The sequence below is a fragment of the Hyperolius riggenbachi genome, chromosome 6 (genome assembly GCF_040937935.1).
Source record: "Hyperolius riggenbachi isolate aHypRig1 chromosome 6, aHypRig1.pri, whole genome shotgun sequence".
In the NCBI taxonomy this organism is placed as follows: Eukaryota; Metazoa; Chordata; class Amphibia; order Anura; family Hyperoliidae; genus Hyperolius; species Hyperolius riggenbachi.
The window spans coordinates 162,778,555-162,803,697 of record NC_090651.1 but is presented as its reverse complement, the minus strand read 5'-3'; the positions used below and the strand labels follow the sequence as shown (position 1 = coordinate 162,803,697).

The window sequence follows — 25,143 nt, the reverse complement described above, 5'->3', positions numbered from 1 at the left end:
AGGAATATGGATGCTGACATTTGTTAGCTTTTAATCAATGCTAATTACATGGCTGTCCTGCTGATCATCTGCCTCTGATACTTTTTAGCACTAGACCATGAACAAGCATGCAGATAGGATGTTTCTGACTAGATTAGCTACATGCTTGTTTCAGGTGTGTGTTTTAGACTACTGCAGCCAAAGAGATCAGTGGAATGCCAGGCAATTGGTATTATTTAAAAGGAATAAATATAGCAGCCACCATATTCTTCTCACTTCAGGTTCTCTTTAAATGTGTGTTCAGATGCTCTAGTACTATTGCAGCAGTGTACATGAACTGTAGATAGTTTCCTATGAAAATACCTAAGATATATAATTTTTTTTTTTTTTTATGTTCTTCATTGAAGTGCAATGACAAATAAATACAGTACACTCTGAAGTCCCCACCCCATTCTCAGATATTTCTGTTCACTGCCTGTTGATTTTTCTGCAATAGCTGGAGGAAAGTCAGCTAGTGTAATTGGGTGGGTGGCACCTTCTAGGTTCTAGTAAACTATGCTTACACTATTTGGCCAATCACAATGCTTTGTGCTGTAAGAGGACACTGTGATTGGAGAACTCCCTTTGAGGTTTCCTGCCGAGCTCCCTAAATCAGCCTGTCCTCAAATACCACTAACAGTTGCAGAAAACCACAACCATTCCCAGGTGGGGTAATTAGTGTCTCAGCAGAGCTGATTATCCACATCTGGATTGCCACAAATGTGCACTTTTGATGGCACTTGAGGACAGGGTTGGAAGTCCTGCCCTAAGGTATACTATACTTGCTTTGGCTCCCTTCATTTGGCCATCAGTCTTCAAGAGTACCCGAGGTTGCTTTGTGACATCAATATTAGGATACAGAGGCACATTCTGCATACAATCACCAGCCTCTGTGTCCTTACAGTGTGCCCCCAGGCTCCCCCATGCTCTGCTGTCCCCCATTATAAAAACCGCCACGCTAGCAACATGCAAATTGTCGCTAGTCTGCTGTTTACCTTCTGGCAGCCACTCACTGCTGCTCCCCGCCTCTGTCTCTTCCCTCCCCACCTCCGTAAGCTTCCTCCAATCAGCTTACAGAGGTGGGGAGCTGCGCTATACAGTAGGCAGGGGAGCTGCGGTGAGTGGCAGCCAGAAGGTAAACAGCAGACTCGCGACAATCTGCGTGCCGCTAGCCTCACAAACACTGGTTCGTACGACAGACCGGGGGCCCCAGCCTCTCTCACTTCCTGGGGCCCCCGAACCACCATGCGATACCCAGAGGGAAGTGTGGGCGAGCCCTGGCTCTCTCACCTCCAGGGACTTCACCCCCATCACCTCCAAACTGAATGCAAACTGCAACACACACAATTGCTTACTACCAGTTCAGGCATTTTCCTACCTCTATCTGGCCAGCAGGCGCCAGTCAGCCAATCAGGTGCACGGTCATACACCCTTTGCCTGCCATACTGATCTAGCGGGATCTGCACAAATTAGCATTCAAGTGGGAGGCTTGGTTGGACGTAATCATCACCGCTAGCCTGGCAGTTTTTATAATGGGGGACAGCAGACTGGGGGGGGGGGGTTGTAAGGACACAGAGGCTGGTGATCGTATGCAGAATGTACCTCTGTGTCCTAATATTGCTGTCACAAACCCACCTCGGGTTCTCTTTCACAAGGTTTTTGGGCAACTAGGGTTGTCCATCTGACTTCTGAGTTTATAAAACTTCCTACTTAAAGTGGTATAAAACCCTGACATAATATTAAATAAAAACCTTTTTCCTACTTTTTATATGCCATACAGTTATCATATTTGTTTTTGTGCATAAGTATTATTATTCATTTAAAAATTACAAGTTTCCAAAGTACACTTTTTTTGCTCTGAGAGCGGAGTTTGCATTTTATTCATAACTGTTTTTTTTTTTTTTCATCTTGAAATATAAGCAGAAATGCTTTCTGACTGTCTGTTCAGGAGAGTCTGCAGTGTCAGAGAAGTGTTTGTTTACATTCCTCACTTGATACAATTAAACACAAGATATCATCTCCAATTCGTCCAGCTTTCCCGACATTGAGCTTTTCTGTCCTGTGTTTAACCCTTTGAATGCTGTTCTAGTAAGAAGAAATGCTGGGTTTCATTCAGCTTTAAGGTACCCCAAATTGCTTTGGCTCCACAACCCTTGCAGGGCTATGGAGTGGATACAAAAATAATCTGACTACTTAGTTTATGAAACCACCGACTCCAGGTACCCAGAAATTGCAGTGACTCCTGACTCCACAGCCCTGGTATAAAGGGACACTGAAGTGAGAAAACTCTGGGTTAGATGTTTACCTAAAGAGGGAAAACTCTGGCCATTCCTCTGTGTAGCCTGTCATTGCTCCACTGTCTTCTGATAAAGCTATTTGACCTGCTGGTTAAAGCTCTTCGGAACTACTCCTGTCCCCAAGGATGAGTGAGTTGCTGCTGCGCATGCATGTGCAGTAATGATGCACCTTACATGGAAATACTCGGGAACATGAGTAGTTCCAAAGAGCTATTTGGGCGAATAGCTGCAATGTTCTCCCCAGAATTTTTTTCCAGCTGGGTGGCATGAAAAAGTAGCCGGGTGGGGCACAATTGGGGGAATACAGGGCCAGCTCAACTCTACTTACAACATAGGAGGAGGATGAGGAGGCAAGCTGATGACAGCTGGATGCTCACCAAATTTAGCCAGGTGGAGCACCCAGCTAAAAGAGCCTGAGGAGAACATTGAACTTTACCGACTGAAGAACGATAGCCCAGAATGAGGATCGAGAAGGCTCTATACTTTCCAGAGCCTTCCCTCTGCTCGGGTAAGTATCAAACCTGTGAATGTCTCACTTCAGGTTTGCCTTATGAGGGTTAGGTTAGTTTTATTAGTAATTTTATATAAATATGCAGACAAATTATCCTGACAGTTTCCAGGATGTATAGCCAAGTCAAATCAGAGGGTCATGGTGTAAGACCAATTTGGTACAATTGGCTATTACAGATTAAACCAGCTGGTGGCGCACACTACACTGTGTGGAAAGGAGTGCATGCACCATCTCTTTGGATGATTCAGCACCGCAGCCGATCACAGAGGGACGGACACGCACACAGCTGTTGGCTTGGAAATTTATTATAGATCAAGTCCCCCGTAATTCCGCTCACCCGTAATTGTCAAATATCCTTAAACCCGGCTACCCGTTGGAAAAAACCCCTGATTAGCTGATGAGCTGGGGCGGGCCACAGCAATACAGGTGGGGGGTGGGCACAGAGTTGCCGACTTCTTCAGAAAGGCTTCCGGCAGTTTTTCTGAGGGGTGGGGGGAGTGCATTCCAGGCGCGCAAGTTATTTTCATTTGTAATAGCCAATCGTACCTCATATTTATATAAGGTGCAGAGTAAATTGATCATTTTGTGCATCGAGTGTTGTCTTTAATCTGTCAGTACATCTTGGGGTTCGGGAGGAAATCTGAGAACCCAGAGTTGGTTAATATAAGGGGAGAAGTTAGGCCACAGGAAAGGGTAAGAATATTAAGGGTAGGTGAGGGTTATGCATCGATGAGGTATTTATGTGAAGAAGAGAGATTAATAATAGGTGCTGGCAGTGGGAGATTGGCTATGATGAGTATAGGAATATAGGCTAATTGGCTATAAGCTGAATGACTGGCTACAACCGCAAGCACCTAGCTGCCCCAAAACTGTATTTAGTAGTGTTGAGTAACAGAAAATAGTTTAAAATGTTTCTTTTTCTGTCCATATTTCTGTGGGGGCAATTTATTTTTCTGTCTTTCCCTTGAGGGAAAGCAAACATAATTTTTTTTTTTTTTAATTTATTTATTTTTCTTTTCCAAAAGACAGATATTCTAAACTTTCTCCACTGTAGGAAATATCTGTCCATTGTGGGGATATCCCTTCACCTTTTTTATTTATTTTTTTTCCTCTGGGAAAACGTGTGTACACTCGGCAAAGTTCAGTCTAGCACAGCGCTGGGAAAACTATGGCTAGCGGCTGGATTTCTCTTTTCACCCCCACCTCCCTCCCTGCGGGTTTAAAGCTCACCTACTTGCAGCTTCCTGTGTCATGTCTTCATGCCAGCGTGTGACACACTGGAGTGTCATGTAGACGCAACCCAGAAAGCACGTGAGTAGGTGAGTTTTAACCCCCGCTAATCATCCGCTTGCAACTATGCAGGGAGGGAGGAGGCCAGGAATGCGGCCCAGGCCACACAGTTTGCACAGGCGTGATCTAGCATGTCAATGAGGCTTAAAGGATACCCGAGGTGATGTGTGACATGAGATAGACATGTTTGTACAGTGCCTAGCACACAAATAAGCATGCTGTGTTCCTTTTTTTTTTTTTCTCTTTCTCTGCCTGAAAGAGTTAAATATCAGGTATGTAAGTGGTTGACTCAGTCCTGACTCAGACAGGAAGTGACTACAGTGAGACACTCACTGATAAAAAATTTCCCCTTTTTACCTCGTTATTGCTCTCAGAAGCTATTTTCTGCTAGGAAAGTAGGATCCCTTGCCGTCTTTCCTGGCTGCTTTGATATCCTGCAATCTGCTCTGGTGAATTGGCCAGTTGTGCACACCTATTGCGCTTCCATGGCCGGCAGAGTCCTGTGATACCTGCCAACGGGGGCAGGCGTGACTGGCCTAGTAACCGGAGCTGAGCCTGGGACACCGGATGATGGTGAAGGAAACCCACGGCTCGCATGGGGCTGGATGAAGCCTCAGGTAAGTATAAATGCTTCTGTTTTAATCCTTTCGGGTTTCTTTTAGGAAGTGTCCCATTTCTGAACTTATTAAAAAAAAAAATCCAGCAAAAATTGTAGTACATGTTTAAATCGTATTAAAGCAGAATTGTGTTGACAAGATTTGTATAACTATCTCCTCTTTTTTTAAAAATTTTTGTGCTGAATAATTGCTCACCTCCTGTTTTATAGACCAACAACACTTTGAAATTGAAAAACGACTAGCGCAAAGTGAAGAACGCCTTGTGTCCCAATCTCAAGAAAGTCAGAATCTGAGAGAGCAACTCAAAAAGAAAAGTATGGTTCTTTTTCAGTGTGTCCTAATGTTTCTAGTATGTACATCTGGATTCATAGCATGATTATGTAACTTTTTTATTAGCCTCCAACATATATTGTTACATTTTTCAGCTGAAGAGCAAAAAGAGATCAGTGACAAAATGAAAGAAGTTGAGACCGCCAATATTCGCCTTGAGGCTCTGCAGGTAATGCATATTACTTACCTCCCTGCTGTTATGTTTTTTTTGTTTTTTTTCCCCTAGAAAACTTGACAAAAATGTTTTGTTTTCTTCTGCGAGTAAACTGATTATTTAACAGTTAAAGTTCCCATCTAGGTCATTGAGAACAAGAACTGCAAGGATTTTAAGGGAATAAAAGCCCAGTTACTAAAAAAATAAATAAAAAAAAAATAAATAAAAAAAACTTTGTCAAATATAAATTACTACATCAAATTGTCAAGTAACAGCTGCAAATAAAATGGTCACATACAGACACCTTTAGATCAGGGTTGCACACTCCTTGCATAACACATGAGTTCTGTGTTTGAACTGCAATGTTCACTGTGTGGGTTATACATGTCAATTCAAAGTCTGCACGCAGCAAGTTAAAATAACGCAGTCTGTTACAATGCAAAGCTTTGAACCGGCCCATTAAAGGTGGAAGTAAGATACAGATTTTGTAATATTGTCCTGCCACATTGTTTTGGCATAAACAGCAGTAGGGGTGTTAATTTACTAAGTATAGCTAAGTATAATAAAATACACCTTCCTAGCAGTCATTGGTGGTCAGTTATCACACTGACATAGTATAAATGAGAGATTGAGGAGTGGCTGAAAATCATTTAATCATAGAAGATTTTGATGGACAAATTTGAAAATCTGTTTTCTGCCATATCTTTATTCAGACTTGATAGATATTCAATTTAAAGCACATCTGAAGTGAAAGGGATATGAAGACTGACATATTCCTTTTAAACAATACAAGTTGCCTGGCTGTCCTGCTGATTCTCCGCCTCTAATATGTTTAGCCATAGACCCTGAACAAGCATGTAGATGAGATGTTTCTGACTGAAGTCTGATTGTATTTGCTGCTTGCATGTTTCATCTGCATGCTCGGGATTCGATTTGCCATTGTTTTGCAATGGCAAATCGAATTGAATCGAATCCCGATCGGACTTTTCGGATTTAATTGGATCGTAAATCGAATCGTATAAAGAATCTTATCGTGTAGATTGGGCTTTAGACACTGCTTCCGCCAGAAAGATCAGCAGGATACCAGCCAACTGGTATTGTAAAGGAAATAAATATGGCAGCATTCGTATTTCACATCGGGTGTAATTTTAAACAGCATGGCACTGCAGGCCCTGACTGAAAAACTCGATGCTGAAGCCGACCTTGTTTGTTCAGTCCGATATTTATTGACTGGTTATGCTACATGTTGCAACTCCCCCTTCCCACCCTTACTATTCCAGAAAGATCTACCCTCCTCCAATACCCCTCAGACACGTTCACTAAAATTACTGGTTCTAGCCATTAGTTTCTCTATCCATAATGGGCAGCCATGGAAAAGCTTAAGTGGACCTAGGACCCTCAAAGTCACTTGTTATGACTGTAAGGTTTTTTCAGCTCACTTCGTGTTCATCACCCATTTATATTCTGTGCAGTCCTGGCATTCCCTGGATTGATGTCTTTGCACGGCACATCAGGGGAGGGTTTTGAACTTGTATATTCAGACGGTCACTGTCGCCTGCTTTTCTGTGCCAGCGTAAAGGGCGAATTCTGTCATGGGGAGAAGGGATGGGCCATGGTTAAAGGGAACCTTAAGTGTAGTCAAGAAAAAAAAAAGGCAGTTTTACTTCCCTGGGTCTTCTACCAGCCCCCTGCAGTCGCTTTGTGCCCACGCCGGTACTCACAATTCTCTGGTCTCACGCCACGGCTAAGTTTTGATTTCCCCTGCTTGCCAGATGATGGCCACTGTGCGGCCGTCCCGTCACAGAGAGCGACCTGCCTAAGTGCAGTATGAGAAACTGTGCCTGAACAGGACGCTCCTGGTGACGGGATTGTGAACGAGCACACGCATGGCTGAGCAAGCGCAGTGACCATCAACTGGTAAGTAAAATCGTTTTGGTGTTTTGTTTTTGTTTTGTTTGTTACTATGGTAGAATTACAAACCATAGTGTACATAGCAGTTTTTTTTTTTTTTTTTAGATGTTTTGTACTGTTCTGTGTGCCCTTATACTATTTGCAGTATAGTAACATCTTAAACCTTTTTTATTTGCAGAGTCAACTTACAAGAACTAAAGAATCAGTTGAAGCAGAAAAGAGAGATTTAGTTAGGACAAATGACCGTAGGGCTCAAGAGCTCGAACATCTCAATGGTGAGACAATTTTGTTTTGTGTAATTTACATTGAAACACGAATAGGTTTGATATACAGTTTGTGTTCTTCCAAAAAAAAAAAAAAAAAAAAAAAAGCCAGGAGAGCTTGCACTTTAAGTCTGTTGCTTAGACAGTAAATTACGTCTGCTTTTCTGTCGGGATTTTACTTTAGTTGGTGTGTGACCCAGTACATTTCTTTTGTACTTACTACTATACATTTCCACGGAAATATCTTCTGCTGGTTTGATAAAGTAAACCTTGGTAAGTGATGACCCCATATTTGGGCATGGATCCACTTCAAGATTGATAGCTCTATAAGTGCTACATAAGCCGTTATTTAACTGGAGGTTAATTAAAATAAGATTTTTTTTTTTTTTTTTTTGTCTGCAGCCAGCCTTGATTACCAGAGATGCCATAATGATTCATGTTAGGTTAGCTTTTTTTTTCCCATGCTCAGTGTAGTTTGCCTTGTTAAAACAGAAGGTATGTGCGAGTGATTGTGGTCTCCCATAATGCATCACTACTGAATATGCAGCAGTCAGTCATTTGTTTAAAGAGCACTTTAATTTACAGATGTCTGCTGTTGGGTATTAGATTAGTCCCAAGGTTTTTTTTTTTGGGGGGGGGGGGGTTTATGTGCAGTGAGTTTTTTTCATTTTTGAGATGTTACTGTAAATACTGAAACATAACGGTTTTCTTTTTCAGATGATATAAAGCGCCTCAATGAGAAACTGAAGGAAGCTAATGTTGCCAAAATGGAGCTACAGTTAAAGCTGGATGAGCTACAGTCATCTGAAATGTCAATTAAAGTAAGTTCTAATGTCTTCAGTAACAAAGGATGTGTATTGTGGAGTGGCTCAGAGATGTGCGGCACTCCCTTTAGTATAGACAATATCAAGCAAATAAGTAAAGAAAAACAATACTTTCCCCACTGCTGCAGCGATTCCTGACCGGATGCTGGACGTGTGCTCTGTGTAGACCAATGGGAAGAAAGGAGTGTCATTAATTGAGACTGCGGCTTATTGCATCTTCAATAGCATGCATACATGCATGCATACATACATACATCCTGTTCTTTGAATCATAGTATTAGCAGTGAGTGCTGGCCAGTAAGGCAGCCTGGTGAGCGGAGGTGGGGTGGCAGGCACTGAATGCGGGCAAGCGACGTCCGTTTCGTGGGCACTTGGGCACACGGTGTTCTACAAACACGAGACGCGGACATCTGGCATATGATGTAGTTAGGCCCTGCCCCTTACGTGTGCAGCATCATGAATGTGATTGTTGCCACTGGTGGTGGTGTCATGTCGAGGAGGACAGTGGGAAATGGCATACTGGATAACATGATAGTGTTTATGCGTATAAGATTTATGCATGTACGCATGTGTATCAAATTTTAGATAGGCATGCAAGTAATTCGCCCACGTTGGGATACTCGAGACATTAGGTCAGCTGTAAATACCCCATGCACTAGCCATAAAAATCTATGCGTTGTGGCCAAATTTCTAAAATAGCCACTGAACTCCCAACAGCAGCAACATCCCCTAGTGGAAAAAAGGTGCTATGGTGAATAAAAAGTAAAATATAAAGCAAAAACACTTGTCATTTAAAACCATAGAACATATAAGGAAAGGCCCAGTGTAACTACGATAATTACATATCTGATTATAAAGATGCCAGTTGGCACAAAAGTATGGTAAATGTATATCACAGGTATCTTGCCGTGGAGGAACCAATAGAAAAGTACATATTACAGAGGTTAAACCACATATTGCCCGAGAAGACACAACCAATACATTTCTTCTTGTTGCATCTGGGAAATCGGAGGTTAAATTCATAACTCCTGACTTCCCTGCCATCCGAATCTGGTGATGCCATGTCGTGGATAACTATTATCATTCCCCCCCCCACCACAAATTCCGGTTGCAGAGATAAGAGGAGAAAGAGGTTTTATAATGCACAAAAGATCATAAGGATAGAGCCAAGTCCCCATTCACGCCATCCTGCTCTTCTGTACTAATATAGTTATATATCTATCTCTATATCTATATCTCTCAATTTCCTAAGGGTTCAGCATACAAGACAATTCTATCTTATCGTTCAGTCCTAAGGGATCTCTTGTATCTGTCCGTAATATCATGCAGGTCTCTCTTCTGAGAAGCAATTTGTCCCCATCTCCCCTTCTTGGAATTTGGACCCTTTCTAATTCTGCAAAACTTATCCTGTGTCCTTTTTCCCGCATGGGCTTCTTTCATGTGTGTAATAAATGGAGTTCAACACTTTTTTTTTTTTTTCCAGGTTTAATTGACCCAATATGTTCTCAAACTCTGGGTCGAGTTGTTTCTGCTATATAGAAGCACCAACAAGGACAGAAGAGAATGTAGACCACATAGTTGGCTTGACACAAACTCTTAGGCTGGTTTCACACCAGGACGTTGCGTTATAGGGGACGTTATGGTCGCATAACGTGCCCCTAACACAACGCCTGTTGCTCCCTGCTTTGGACGTTAGAGTGAGCCGTGTTGTGCAGCTCACTCTGGCGTCCGTGATGCGCACTCTTGGACGCATGCGGCATCACGTGGTCCCGCCGGCCAAGAAGTAAACACTGCACGTCACTGAGTGCAGTGAATATTAATTAGCCATGTGCCTGGCCGCTCTCCGCTCCTCCCCAATGTTACTGAGCATGTGCAAGCAGTCTAACGCGGCTCTGCCGCTTACAAAGTACTGCATGCAGTACGTTGACTTATGGCGCAGCGTTACTGTGTAACGCAACGTGGGCACTGTGAACAGCCCATTGATTTTTCATTGCTGTGCGGTGGGCTGCGTTACAGGCTGCTCTATCGTGCGCCTGTAACGTCCCACTGTGAAACCAGCCTAAATCTGTATTTTTTGTATTTCTACTTGGATATATTATCTAACAATGTATATGTGTGTAGATAGATGGATAGATCCATCTCTCTCACTCTTACATTTTTTTGGAGTAGTTGTCAGGAAGAGGTTCTTGCAAGATGCAGCATATTTCTCAAACTCTACTACATTCAACAATTGCTGGATAATCATTGCATAATACCAGGGATGTACAGTAGATGCTCTGTTCAGTATTCTCCCCCACAATTGAGGCAAATTGTGTCATAATCTTAACGAAACAAAAAACACCCTGAGAATTAAGTGACAAGACCTAATTTGTTTAATTATTACTAATAATTATTTCACATTTGCATAGTGACTGCTATGGGAAGCAAAATGGTACCATCTTTTTATGGCTTTTAATAGAAAATTTTTAAGTTTGTCCCGTATCATCTATACAAAACCCCCTCACCTTACTTTATGCAGGGCTGTGCAGTCGGAGTCGGCGCAATTTTGGGTGCCTGGAGTCGGGGAAAAATGCACCGACTCCTAATGAATTTAAACTGTAATTAAAACAGAAAATATAACATGGTCTATTTCTCAGATTATAGTTGTCATAAATAATTTATACATGCAGTAATAGCTGTGCTTAGTATAGGGCTGCACGATTTTAGGAAAAAATTGAAATTGAAATTTTTCTCTAAAAAATTGCAATTTCGACTTTTTTTTTTTTCACGATTTTCTTCAAATCAAGTTTTAGTACTAAATTCACAATGCCCCCAGTATAGTTTAGCCAGGTAGGCACCTCCAGTATAGTTGCCCCAGTATAGGTTATTTAGGTAGGTGTCTCCAGTATTGGTACACCTGGGCCACAAGCTTGGAATTGGACCAATCAAATGCACTTCTTGTCATTTTTGATTGGCCTAATCAGACTTGCATGCAAACCAGAATTAACATGTCACTGACCAGCTCCAGTTTACAATGAGATCCCTGCAGCTCAGACACAGAGGAGGTGCACAGCGGCTGAGGACTTGCATAGACAGTTATTTCACAGCACAGAGAGATAGTGATAGATGATATCTGCCTAGATGAAGTACACAGACCACCACCAGCATTCCAGGACACATACACTGCATGCCATTCACACTCCACAGCACACACAGCCTGCCAAGTGCAGGCCAAAGCTTGCATGCAATGCTGGGCCACAGCCAAGGTACACAGAGGGCAGCGAGCACACACCAGGGCATTTATACAATGTGACACGCTGCCCAGGATGGATATATAGCAGTGCATATTTTTGACTGTTAATGAGCCGGGCAGCGGGGGGCGAGTCCAGTCCAGAGCAGCACACAGCGCCACCAATCACTAGATAGAGATTGTATGGCGGTAGGCGGAGCTATACAGCTCCGCCTACCGCCTCCGTCATACTATGTCTATCTAGTGATTGGTGACGCTGTGTGCTGCTCTGGACTGGACTCGCCCCCCGCTGCCCGGCTCATTAACAGTCAAAAATATGCACTGGTAGTCGTAGCTTCTGCTCTTTGTGACGGCGCGGCGGTAGGCGGAACCATGCGGCCAAGCGCAGCGAGCGCTGAAGAAAAACCGAAGCTACTGACGATCTGAAGATCGTCTGCACAGGAATCGTGGTTTCGGTTTTAAACCGCAAAACCGTGCAGTCCTAGCTTAGTACACAAAAATGAAATGAACCAATCAAAATTAGTTACTTGTGCTGCTTCAATAAAGCAGTCCCCGTTTTTTAAAGTCAGATATACATATCTGATTGTGACTGTACAGTCTATATGAAGTGTACACAGGAATCTCTTATATATACTAAATAACATCTATGCTGTAAGACTAAAGCCTGATGTGTAGCTGTGTCACTAATAGAGATGGTCAATGAGATGGAAACAATGCTGTTGATGCTGATTTATGCAAATGAAATCAAATCATTTAATATGTTAAAATTTAGTTTGGTGACTACGAATTAAAGTGTACCTGAGACGGATGAAAAGAAAAGGGTTATACATACCTGGGGCTTCCTCCAGCCCCCTTCATGCTAATTAGTCCCTCGCTGTCCTCCACCACCTGGATCTTCTGCTATGAGTCCCGGTAATTCAGCCAGACAGCGCAGTCCAGCCACGTGCCGCTCCTACAGCCAGGAGCGTTCTGCACCTGCACAATAGTGCTGCACAGGTGTAGTACGCTCCCAGCGGCGGAGTGTGTGCATGCGCACTATGCCAGACTGGCTCAAGTACCTGAACTCCTAGCAGATGATCCAGGTGGCGGAGGAGAACAGCGAGGGACTGATTAGCCTGAAGGAGGCTGGAGGAAGCCCCAGGTATGTATAAAACTTTAATTTCATCTGTCTCATGTTTATTTTGTTACACAGTAGTACTATAACCTACATATGCACTCCCCACAGAGCTGCAGGGAATCCATTGAGAATGTTGTGCACATTGAACACAGAGGTGTTGTCTATCACCCATAAACCTGGTTCAGATTGTGCATAAAGAATGTGTAATAGAGGAAGAATCTCCTCATTCCCCTGCAGAGCACCTGCACATCATTCTTACATGTACCACAGTCACATTGCCTTGGGCCTGATAGATGTTCTTTGTTCCGGTCTGTACCTTTTTTCAAGTACTCTTACCAAGGATTAGTTTTAGTCTATGACTAAAGGGAAAAAATATGGCAGTCTACATATCCTTCTTACTTCAGTTGTCTTTTAAAATTCCTAAGCATTGGCAGTTAAGAGATGAATTTTAAGTTGCATACTTTCAATCAACAAGATTGTAATATGCAAATTAGAGGAGTCTGAGTCAGTGGAATCCTAAACTGAGGAGTCGGAGTCTGTGGATTTTTGTACCGACTCCACAGACCTGCTGCTTTCTTTAAATTCAATGTAACATTCAAATTGTGTGTAGCCTTATTTAGCTTTTAAAATGGCATATTCATTTTTCCACCAGAAAAGACTTTGTCTTCATTGCTTAATCATTTTCTTTTTAAGTATCGTGAAAAGCGATTGGAGCAAGAAAAGGAGCTTCTGCAGACGCAGAACAACTGGCTGAATACAGAACTGAAATCGAAAACTGATGAACTCTTGTCTGTACAGCGAGAAAAAGGCAATGAAATACTGGAACTAAAAGGAGTACTGGAAAACAAAAAAGATGAGGTAATTTTGTTGAAAATGAAGTTTAGATTTTCGGGACACTTTGAAGCAAGCATGAAATGGAAGTAAACCTAATTGGTATAATGATGCGATACTCCAGAGCACTGTAGTAAATAGAAAAAAAAAACCCTAGTTTTCCGCTGTGGCTAGAGTGGTACCAATTGAGAATGGTTGGAAAACTGAACTGTGCAATATCCATGCAGCAGTTGTGCCCCTTCACTGTACGTGTTGCTGCAGTTTCTGTACTGTTGAGAATGGCTACTGCCAATGCCACTCTGATACACACATGATCCTTGTTTTAGAGGACTCAAAAATGCCCACATTTTGTGGCTCTAGAACGAGTGGGCAAACTCTTTATGCTGCCGGCCACATTCCTCTAGTGGCTCGCATGCCTCTCTTCCCTTCCTGCAGAGTTGCAAGCATGCGTAATGATCGGTTTAACTCTCCCAATCACACTTCCCAGTGCGAATTTCCATGATGGCATCATGTGACACACTGACACGTATTGACAGCTGGTCACATGACACCACTGTGGCCATGGAGATTAGCACTGATAAGTGCGATTGTTGAAGTTAAACTTATTACGCACCGCACAAAACCTTACAGAGGAGAAGAGTCTGGTTCTCTATCAGCTGGATGTGGCTTGCGGGGCAGAGTTTGCCCAGCCCTGCTCTAGAACTTCTCTGTAAACTGTTCCTTAGTGAGTCTCACCATTCATTGTCTTTGACACATGCCATGGCTAACTCAGGGAAAGAAAATTCACTAGCCCATATGTTTTGTATTACCAAAGGAAACTTGTGCATACATGGGGAGAAAATATGCACTCCATGCCGATTGTCCTAGCTGGAATCAGACGCTGGGATTGGAGAACTGCTAGGCACAGGGATTGATAGAAATGAACAGAAAACTTAAAGAAAACCTGTACTGAAAATAAAATTCAAAATAGGCATACACAAGTCCTACTTACCTTCCATGTAGTCTACTCCTCAGTGTCTTTCTCCTGTCCTGCGTCCTATTTGTTCACTATGATCAAGGGAATTTTCCGTCCTCCATTTTGAAAATAGCCATTACCCATAACCGCTTTCTGGTCAGCACACAGTTAAACTGCAACATCGCCCACTTGAGCCATAGGGAAACATGGACATTGCCTGGTACATCCGTTTTCCTCTCAGCTATAACTGACAGCAACTGATATATTTCAGATCTGACAAAATATTGTCAGAACTGGATGGGATTATTGTCAGAAGAAAATGGTGAGCTTCTGAGAGGAACTGATGGCAAGGTAACTCTGTAATTTTCATTTGAAGTTACCTCATGTGTTTATTTTAAATATTTTTACTCAGTACAGGTTCTCTTTAAGGTGCATACACACATCAGACTATAGTCTTTGGAAACTGAAAGATCACAGACCAATCTTACCACCCTTCATGTAGTATGAGAGCCATCCTCTACACAGTCTTTTCTATGGAGCTGAACTCCACATCAGAAAAAAAATCTTTGCAAGATGCTGCACACACAGATGCTGTACAGACACAAAAGATCAGTATCTGCAAAAGATCTGTTCCTGCCAAAAATCCATTCCTGCAAATTGCAATAATAGTCTATGAGATCTGCAGATCATCATACACACATGATTTAACTGACATTCATCTGCAGATCAGATCCACCAGGATGGATTTTCAGATCTGCGGATGATTGCTTGATCTGCAGATGAATGTCAGTTAAATCATGTGTGTATGATGATCTGCAGATCTCATAGACTATCATTGCAATTTGCAGGAATGGATTTTTGGCAGGAACAGATCTTTTGCAGATACTGATCTTTTGTGTCTGTACAGCATCTGTGTGTGCAGCATCTTGCAAAGATTTTTTTTCTGATGTGGAGTTCAGCTCCATAGAAAAGACTGTGTAGAGTATGGCTCTCATACTACATGAAGGGTGGTAAGATTGGTCTGTGATCTTTCAGTTTCTAAAGACTATAGTCTGATGTGTGTATGAGCCTTTATTCTGGCTGGCTATTCTAGTGCTGCCTACACATGCCAAGATGTGATTGCTTCAGTCATTTTTTTTTCATTAAAATATAGACAAATTATCAGACAAGGGAACTTGAAATTTTTGTTTAAGTTTAATTAAACCTTTAACACGTTTAAACGATTATTTTAGATGTTTACTTACAGTATTTGTGATTGCTTTCAAATCAATTGATGGTCCAGAGAAAATCTGTGTGGCCAGCATCATTCTTCCTACATCTTAGTCTACCAGAGCTGAGAGAACCTAACGATTTTATACTCACCCGCAGCTTCCTCCAGCAGCATAAGCCGGTGTGAGTCCCTTGCGTCCTCCCTTGGTCTGCCGTTCAGCCACGATTAGCCTCGGGAATGGGCTTGATCGGGATTAGTCTGGGCTACTGTGCATGCCGTGACTGAGGCAATTACCAGGGCTGAACAGCAGACCGTGGGAGAACGGCGAGGTACTCGCATGCTTATGGAGCTGGAGAAAGCTCCGGTGAGTATAAAATCTGTAGGATCCCTCAGCTTTGGTTTCCTTTTATAGCATATTTCTAACATGTTTTTCATGTTTCTTGCATTGATGAAGTGATGTTACTTTCTTTATGTTCATTCCAGGTTAATAGACAAGAAGAACAGATAAAAATTCTGAAATCCAGCAATGAAAATCTACAAAAACAAGCATTGGATTTAATGAATAAATTGAAAGAGGCAAGTAAATACACCCAAGCGAAATACTGCAGATACTGAGAACTAATGCTGAAGGGCCATTCTATCCTGAGTACTTTCTAAAAGCTGAAATGAGCACTTGGTCCCCTGGTCAGCTATTTTCCCACAAAAAACGCCCTCCTCCACAGATAAACATAAAGACTTGTACACATGTACGAGGCATGTTGCCCGACGGAGATCGGTACCTGATCCCTTGGGCGACATAGTAGGTTTGAAGCTGTACAGTGGGGAAGCGGAGGTGCAGGGGTGATGAACTGCAGTTAATGCTTTTTCACCTTTTTTTTGGTTTTCATTGTATCTGTTACATTTTTAAGCTCCCAAAGAGCAAAAATATTATATAATTAAGGTAAGAAAAGTAATTTTGAAATATAATCAAGAACAACTTAAGTGATTATCTTGCTTGTAAATGTGCTGAAAGGCTAATTTTTATCACTTAGGTGACAAGTCATTTATGAGAAGTTTTGTGAATCGGGCCGTATCTGTACTATATTTTATAGTCTTAGGCCAGTTTTGGAGGGAACCAAGCATTATCAGTATGTTTCGAGGATGATGTTGCTTGCCTGTGATTAATTTCCCACCAGTACTATGCCTAACGACTGTAAATGTCCCTTCTTCCGCAATAGTTCTATTCTGCGCATAAGTGGATGGGAGCTGGACCAATTCGTGCCAGTCTTAAATGGCACTCACTACAGCTGTCCTGTGTGCTCCCTACCATTTCCACTGTTGCGTGTCCTACCTTTCTTTATTCATGTGAAATAAATTGTCATTTAACAAGAAACCTCTGTTTTACTTCAGTCAAGTACTGAGGGTGAGGGGGAAAATCCTAGTGGTCATTTTAGAGAACTTGCTGTCTTCAGCATTGCCCTAGTACAGTAAAACCTTGGATTCAGAGTAATTTGGTTTAAGAGCACTTTGCAATACAATCAAACATTTTTGTAAAACTTTGACTTGATATACAAGCAACTTCTTGATATAAAAGCAAAAAAAATCATCACAACTGAGCTGATGGTTCTTCTTCCTTTGGCGCTGCAGGACTGTACTTAAAACAGGTCCGAGATGAAAAACTAACTGTAACAAGTAACTTGTCTATATATCTTATCTAAAGTTTAAGATAGTTTACACAGCAAATCTAGCTGCAAACCGCTTCAATAGAATATGATTATTTCTTCCGGTGATACGACAGCAGCCATGTTGTTTGTAAACAATACACACAGGCAAGCTTATCTGCATCTTCAGCACCTCGCCTGTGAAAAAACCTAATCCTACTTCTCCCTCCCTTCTGCCTCTGAAATCTCTGGCTGGTAATACCTCCCCCTCCTGCCCAGACTGAGCTCCCGTGAGCCCTTGCTACTGTCTGAAAATGCCAAGGCTCTCGGAAAAATAAATGTGGGCGAAGCTTGTTTAGTTTATAGGGAATTGGAGTATTAAAACAAAAACAAAGTATTTGTATATGTTACGGCCAGAACCCGAAGTTTGGCCACTTCTAGTTCTGGCCGGCCACTTCTAGTTCTGGCCGGCCAATGCGCGAAGTGGCCGCTGCGCTGCGGCCAATGTTAGAAATGGAATGATTCCTCTCAGGTTAATGTCTCTTCTGGCCGCAGCGCAGCGGCCAAACGTATAACAACTTAGTGAATTTATTGCAATTCAGCCGGCGGCAATGTAACAATTCAAGCCGCCGGCTTTTTTTTTTTTTTCTGCCTCTCTCTCTCCTCTTATGGGCAGCAGGCGGGGACATGCGTGTCCCCGGGAGTCGTTCGTGGCGCCAGGGCAGCAGAGCGGGGAGGCTGCAGACATTGCTTCTGCCAGCACCCGCTCTGCAAGAACAGCAGGATTCCCCTGCCGCGACGAACGACTCCGGGGGGACACGCGTGTCCCCGCCGGCGGCCCATAGGAGAGCGAGAGAGGCGGGGGGGGGGGGGGGGGAGGAGAGAGAGGCAGAGAAAAAGTCGGCGGCTTGAATTGTTACATTGCCGCCGGCTGAATTGCAATAAATTCACTAAGTTGTTATACGTTTGGCCGCTGCGCTGCGGCCAGAAGATACATTAACCTGAGAGGAATCATTCCATTTCTAACATTGGCCGCAGCGCAGCGGCTACTTCGCGCATTGGCCGGCCAGAACCCGAAGTGGCCGGCCAGAACTAGAAGTGGCCAAACTTCGGGTTCTGGCCGTAACATATACAATGAACAGAGGTGCCAAAAGTATAAGATTAGATTAAATGAGCTTAAAAACCAACTTAACCTTCCTGGCGGTAAGCCGCGCAGGAGGTTTTCTCCGGCCCTGCTGGGCCGATTTTTCTTAATTTTTTTTTTTTTTTTGCTGGACGCAGCTAGCACTTTGCTAGCTGCGCCAGCACACTGATCGCCGCCGGCCTGCGCCCGATCGCCGCTATCCGTTGCGGCGTGCGGGGCCCCCCCCCCCCCCAGACCCCGTGCGCTGCCTGGCCAATCAGTGCCAGGCAGCGCCGAGGGGTGGTTCGGGACTCCCAATGACGACGTCCCACCACGTCGCCATGGTGACGGGGAAAGCCCTCCAGGAAATCCCGTTCTTTGAACGGGATTTCCTGATCGGAGATCGCTGAAGGCGATTGAAGAGAGCGGGGGGATGCCGCTGAGCAGCAGCTATCATGTAGCGAGCCCTGGGCTCGCTACATGATTTAAAAAAAAAAAAAAAAAAAAACTGCCGCGCTCCCTCCTGGCGGATTTTTTTCATACCGCCAGGAGGGTTAAATGGCATAATTGAAGGAGGAAGTGGTGGTCTTGCCTACCTCAAGCAGACACGACAACGACTGCGATTCAGACAGTCAAACACATTTATTAGGAACTCCAAAAAGAAATGCAACGCGTTTCGCAGGTTTCAACCCCGCTTCATCAGGCAATATAGGGAGGAGTATCAAACAATCTGCACAAGGATTCAAATTAAGCGCCTCAGTCAAAGTATTTGGCTTGAGGAATGCCCTATAAACAATTGGAAATGAACCCAATTATGCAATGAATAAAAGTTAATCTCGGATCCGCTTTAATCTGAGTGTAGTGATCTCCAAAAGTGACTGTTATTGGGTAAGTTTCTTTGTAAAGCCACACAAAAAAAGTGTGGGGTGAGCCAACGATGGCAATAATTCTGTTATAGTGAAAGATGTTTACATTTTTACTTTATACTATTTTACTTATAACTGTTTTTGGATTGTGGAATGAATCAACTGCGTTTTCATTAGTCCTTATGGGGAAATTTGATTTAGTATAAGAGTGCTTTGGATTACAAGCATGTGTTTTTAGAACGAATTATGCTCCCAAACCAAGGTTCCACTGTATATTTATATTTATTTCTGTACTTTTCCAAACCAAAGTCTTCATTTTATGTTTTTTTTCCTACAATAGGCAAAGGATCAGCAGACCACATCGGAAGAGAAATTTAACCATGAATTGAAGGCGAATGTAAAGTTGTCTAATCTCTACAAGGTATGAATATTTCTGATTATTGCCTAATGTTAAATTGAAGATCCTGCAGTAATGATGTAAAGTAAAAATGCCAGTTTGTCATAAAAACTGGCCAAACACTAAAAAGATGAAGCAAACCATTGAGATCTACAGTACTCAACATTGCTCATTTACCACCTTGCCACATAGCACACTGAACATTAGATCAGGTATAAGTAGAAATCCTATCTAATATCTCTCTACCACAGTTGCAAGCTTTGTTCTGCTCTGTGCAAAACTGTGGGGCCTTGTTCTTGTGACACTCCAGGCCCATGGCACTCCTGCACACTTCCTTGCTTGACAGCCTTTCCCGATCATTTCTTAATTAAATAGATGATTAAACGTGCATTGTTGGGAACTGAAAAAATATTAAAATTATCACATTGTCTCACTTTTTTTGGGTGGCTTAACCTTTAGACTGCCACTGATTCTTGGAAAAAAAGTGAAATGCCTGGGCCAGCTATTTTGGCATAGTAGTCTTTAGGTCTTTACAAATGTTCACCTGCATATGTTGCAGGTGTCTTCAGGGATATCTACACCAAAATGCTCAATGTATGAATGTGAACATTCAGAAATGCATGAAGTCTGTGGCAAGCGAATAAAGTTTTTTGCTGGAAAACGGCATATGGAGGTGAATGAGTTTAAAGGCATTTTGTTAGTAAGGTGTGAAAATATCAACTAGGATAGAACTTAGGAGAGTGTACCTGCAGTGAATTTTGAAATACAATTAATGTAGGAAGTATAAACAAGTTTTGTAAAATTAATACCTTTTTAATGGCTAACTCATAGTTTAGTTTTATGCAAGCTTTCAGGGATCTAGTAAGGGAACAGAATTTCCTTTGTGAATTTAACATCTGGAAATATGCCTGAAGAAGGGACTTCAGGCATATTTCCAGATGTTAAATTCACAAAAAGGAAAAGGGAATTCTGTGTGGCACTTCCCACATGAAGATGTCAGTGAGCTGGGAGTTTACACAGGAAATGTGAATTCCGCTCCCCTGCAACCCCACAGTCTGTATGCAATGATGCCACTGAGGTGAGTGCTCTGCTCAGACACATAGGAAAAGCACTAGATACAAACTCTGTACAAGAAAAAAGCCGTAGGCGTGCACCTTCCGTCTCACAAGTTTACTTGCAAATAATGGCAATCCAAATTCAAGAACAGACATCCAAAACACTTCAATGTTCAAATCAATATGGCATAGGTGTGATGCTAAGCATCGCTTACGCGTCCAGCAACAGGCAGGGTGCGCGGTGTTGGAGGTGGGTGTCGGGCACTAGGTGGAGGAGCGACGGCCCTTTTGCATCGGTATGACGCTTGGTCACGCTGCGTACCACTAACATGAGGAGTTGAATCATCCGGTCTAAAAGCGGAACTAAGCTCCGCCCCTTCCGGTGACATCACTTCCTATGGGGCAAAGGCTGGTTGATACGCATTGAACCCTATAGGACGGATTAAAACTTCCGCCCTTTGAGGCGCAGTGCAGCGTCTCTTGTTCCCAGGACAACCAGCCTTTGCCCCATAGGAAGTGACGTCACTGGATGGGGCGGAGCTTGGCTCTGCTTTTAGATCAGATGATTCGCCTTCTCACGTTAGTGGTACGCAGCGTGACCAAGCGTCATACCGACGCAAAACGGCCGTCTCTCCTCCACCTAGTGTCTGACACCCACCTCCAAAACCGCACACCCTGCCTGTTGCTGGACACGTAAGCGATGCTTGGCATCACACCCACGTCATATTGATTTGAACATTGAAGTGTTTTGGATGTTTATATTTCCAGATGTTAGCAGCATTAAAACCCTGCATGCAGTTAATGGTGAACAAGCTGATGGCAAAACAAGTCTTCATTTTTTTTTTATGCACGAAGCTTAATTTTTATTAATTAATTGAGTCTGTTTTGTCCCAGAGCGCAGCTGATGATGCTGAAGCAAAGAGTACAGAATTAACCCGAGCAGTAGAAGAGCTTCATAAACTCCTTAAAGAAGCTGGTGATGGTAAGTGACGTTATTTAACTAGAAAACTAGTCGTCTGCTTTTAAAGAGACTCTAACTTTAAAAAGTGCCGCTGGGGTGTACTTTGGGCAGGGGAAGCCTCTGGATCCTAATGAGGCTTCCCCCGTCCTCCGTCCCACGGTGGTCTCTCTGTGCCCCTCCATAAGCCACAGCCGACAAATTTTGTCAGGCTGGGATCGGCTATTTGCGCCTGATTCGAGCCGCTACTGCGGGTTGACTATTTCCGCTTATTCCGAGCTGCTGCTGTGTCTGCGCTGGAGCCTGGAAGGTAAATATTTATATATCGGTGTGGCCATGCGAGAACACTGTGAGATGGAGCAGGACAGGGAAGCCTCAATAGGACCTAGAGGCTTCCCCTCCCGAGGTACGAAACCCCCAGAGGAACTTTTTTCAAAGTTACAGATTCTCTTTAACATCCTGGTTTAAAATGCATAGATTTAAAGTGATAAATAGGAGACACCGAGAGCCCAATATAGTGTAGTATGTATTGGAAACCGTGGATAAATGTAAGTGTGAGATGAATATAGTAAAAAACATGGGTTACCTCTTAGGCAACCACTGTAGATGCAGGTGAGGAGATTAGACCTGTCCTCACTCAGGATTAAGATGTCGCTCTCTGTAGATCAGGAAAGTAAGGGGTAGGTCACCCCTCCACCAGGGGTGGACACAGTATTATCGTAAGAGAACCGAGGCGCCAGCAGGATAAAAGGTAATAACAATTTTAAAATTTGCTGGGAGGCAGTGGTGGACTTACCTCCGGAAAGCAGACTCAAAATATTGTCTAAATTAAACAAATACATTTATTATTGGTACCCCAAAAGATGCAACGCATTTCGCAGGCACAGCCCGCTTCATCAGGCAATAAGATAGGAGACAAACAGTAGCTCGTCAGTAGCACGAATGGCACCTCTGTCATTGCCATTCGTGCTACTGACGAGCTACTGTTTGTCCCCTATCTTATTGCCTGATGAAGCAGGCTGTGCCTGCGAAATGCGTTGCATCTTTTGGGGTACCAATAATAAATGTATTTGTTTAATTTAGACAATATTTTGAGTCTGCTTTCTGGAGCTAAGTCCACCACTAATTTTTTTAAATTATTACCTTCTATCCTGCTGGCGCCTCTGTTCTCTTACGATAATAGATTTAAAGTGAACCTCCAGACTAAAAATCGACTCAGCAGCACTGAAAAGGCCTGGTGTTTCTTTAACAGTTTCACAGCATCAGAACTTTGTTTCTCTTATACAGGCCTCATTTTTAGCTGCACAGAAGAAAACTGCCTGGGCAGTTTTCCTCTTATGCTGTGCAAAGCATGATGGGATTTCTGATGTTGTTGTTCTCGTTCTGCTGTTTTGGTGCAATATTTTTTATTTTTTTTTATTATTATATTTTTTTCATTTTGAATTTGACATTTGAAACCTAGCATGTGCAGCTGGGAGGAGTAATCAGGACACAGGACAGTTGGAATGGTCTCATGCTCCCTGTCACCTCCTTTCAACCAAAAAGATGGCTGCCCCCATGACAAAGATGGCAGCCCCCATGAATCACAAACATTTGCCTGTTCTTTTAAAACAGGGTGGGTAAAAGATTATATTACCTATCTATTCTAATTAACATAACTAATGTTACTTAATAACTGTATGTTTGTTTAGGCTGAAGTTCCCCTTTAAAGAGACTCTGAAGCGAGAATAAATCTCGCTTCAGAGCTCATAGTTAGCAGGGGCATGTGTGCCCCTGCTAAACCGCCGCTATCGCGCCGATAAATGGGGGTCCCTTCACCCCCAAACCCACCCCCGCAATAGTTGGTCGTAGACTTGGTCGTGAGTTATTTCTTCCTGGAGGCTGGACTAACGGCTGCAGCCCTGCCTCCAGTCGCGTCTATCAGCGGCGTATCGCCGCCTCTCCCCCGCCCCTCTCAGTGAAGGAAGACTGAGGGGGAGAGGCGGAGATACGCGCTGGCAGACGCGCGTGGGGCAGGGCTGCGGCGGTTAGCCCTGCCCCAATGCGGAAGCGCTCCCCGGCTGTACGGAGGGGATTTGGGGTGAAGGGACCCCCGTTAAGCCGCGGGATAGCGGTGTTTTAGCAGGGGCACACATGCCCCTGCTATCTATGAGGTCTGAAGCGAGATTTATTCTCGCTTCAGACTCTCTTTAAGTCTCTAGGGTAAACTTATATATTTATCATTGTTTAGAGGCAATAGTAGTTGTGTGACTGCACTCTCCGTTGATAGCTTAAAAGTCGACATGCCCGGCCAGCGATCCGGCAGCACTCCGGATCAATCAGCAATACAGGAAACAAGAAGCCGGCACCATCTATTTCTTCTGCTCTTTTTTTTTTTTTTTTTTTTTTTTTTTGCATTAAAGCATATATTCCAGCAACAATAGTGCGACGTTTCAAGGCTACACGCCTCTTTTATCAAGCTTAGCTGGATATGACAATAACATTACAAACATGCCAAGTATTTATACTAATCATGGGTGGCAGCAGCCAATAAAATTCAAATATACTCACACCAATCATAATAGCCCTGAAATCGCGGACCTGATGGGGAACACCATTGCTGCTAGCCTGATAGGACACAGTGTCCAGGAACCTCCCATCTAGCGTGCCCCTCCTGGCCAACGGCTCGTAACCTCCTTTGTCCGCCTCTTAACGCACGGGCACCATCTCCTCCGCATGTATCTACGGAGCAAACTAAGCATAAACAGGGCAGGGCAGAGAAGAGCACAGAGGAAAACCTGACAGATAAAAAATAATAAATAAAAAATGAGTAAAACTGGCCAAATTAAAATAAAACAATAATAAAGCTGCATAAAGATATACAAATAATATATAAACAGTATATAGCTCAGGAGTAGTCACCCAGAAGTCACAATAGCCACAATAATGTGGTTGTTAAATGTCACCACAAGTTAGAAATATTAACCCAATGTTGATCTGCTAATTAAAATATACATACACATTGGACAGGCTGGGCACAATGGAGCAACCTATAAAAAGGGCAACAGATCAAGTTCTCTGTTAAGCCCCCTCGGCTCCATTGTGTCCAGTCTTTTTATCCAATAAGCCTCCCTCCAGAGCAGTTTTCTTAAACGATCACCACCTCTCCTCAATGGAGTCACCTGTTCCAGGACCATAAATCTCAGTTGGCTGACATGATGTCCTAAACGTACAAAATATGCCACTGCCTGATCCACTAGTCGTTCTCTAATGGCGTGTTTGTGGGATGATAGTCGTTTCTTAAGTTTCTGGGTGGTCTGTCCAATGTATAGTAAGCCACAAGGGCATTTTAAGGCATATACTACATGATCTGAGTCACATGTGTGCCACCCCCTAATGGCTATTTTTGTACCCTGATGGGGATGTAATAAAAAGGGACCCTTAATCACAGAACTGCAGTGAACGCAATTTAGACAGGGAAATGTCCCTCTTCTATTAGTGCGCGTCGATCCAGTCTCCACATTGAGGTCAGCGTGCACCAGGCAATCTCTAAGTGTGGGCGGTCTTT

The 25,143-nt window shown here is 43.2% G+C and overlaps 1 protein-coding gene across 1 annotated transcript in view; it reads left to right on the top strand.

Moving 5' to 3' along the window:
* TPR (translocated promoter region, nuclear basket protein) overlaps positions 1 to 25,143 on the top strand; it is a 191,083-nt gene that overhangs the window by 357 nt on the left and 165,583 nt on the right. Inside the window, exons 2-9 of the mRNA XM_068240152.1 lie at positions 4,943 to 5,047; positions 5,159 to 5,232; positions 7,307 to 7,403; positions 8,109 to 8,212; positions 13,255 to 13,419; positions 16,041 to 16,133; positions 19,527 to 19,607; positions 21,533 to 21,620. Coding sequence (XP_068096253.1) covers positions 4,943 to 5,047; positions 5,159 to 5,232; positions 7,307 to 7,403; positions 8,109 to 8,212; positions 13,255 to 13,419; positions 16,041 to 16,133; positions 19,527 to 19,607; positions 21,533 to 21,620 — 807 coding nt within the window. The remainder of the gene's footprint in view (positions 1 to 4,942; positions 5,048 to 5,158; positions 5,233 to 7,306; positions 7,404 to 8,108; positions 8,213 to 13,254; positions 13,420 to 16,040; positions 16,134 to 19,526; positions 19,608 to 21,532; positions 21,621 to 25,143) is intronic.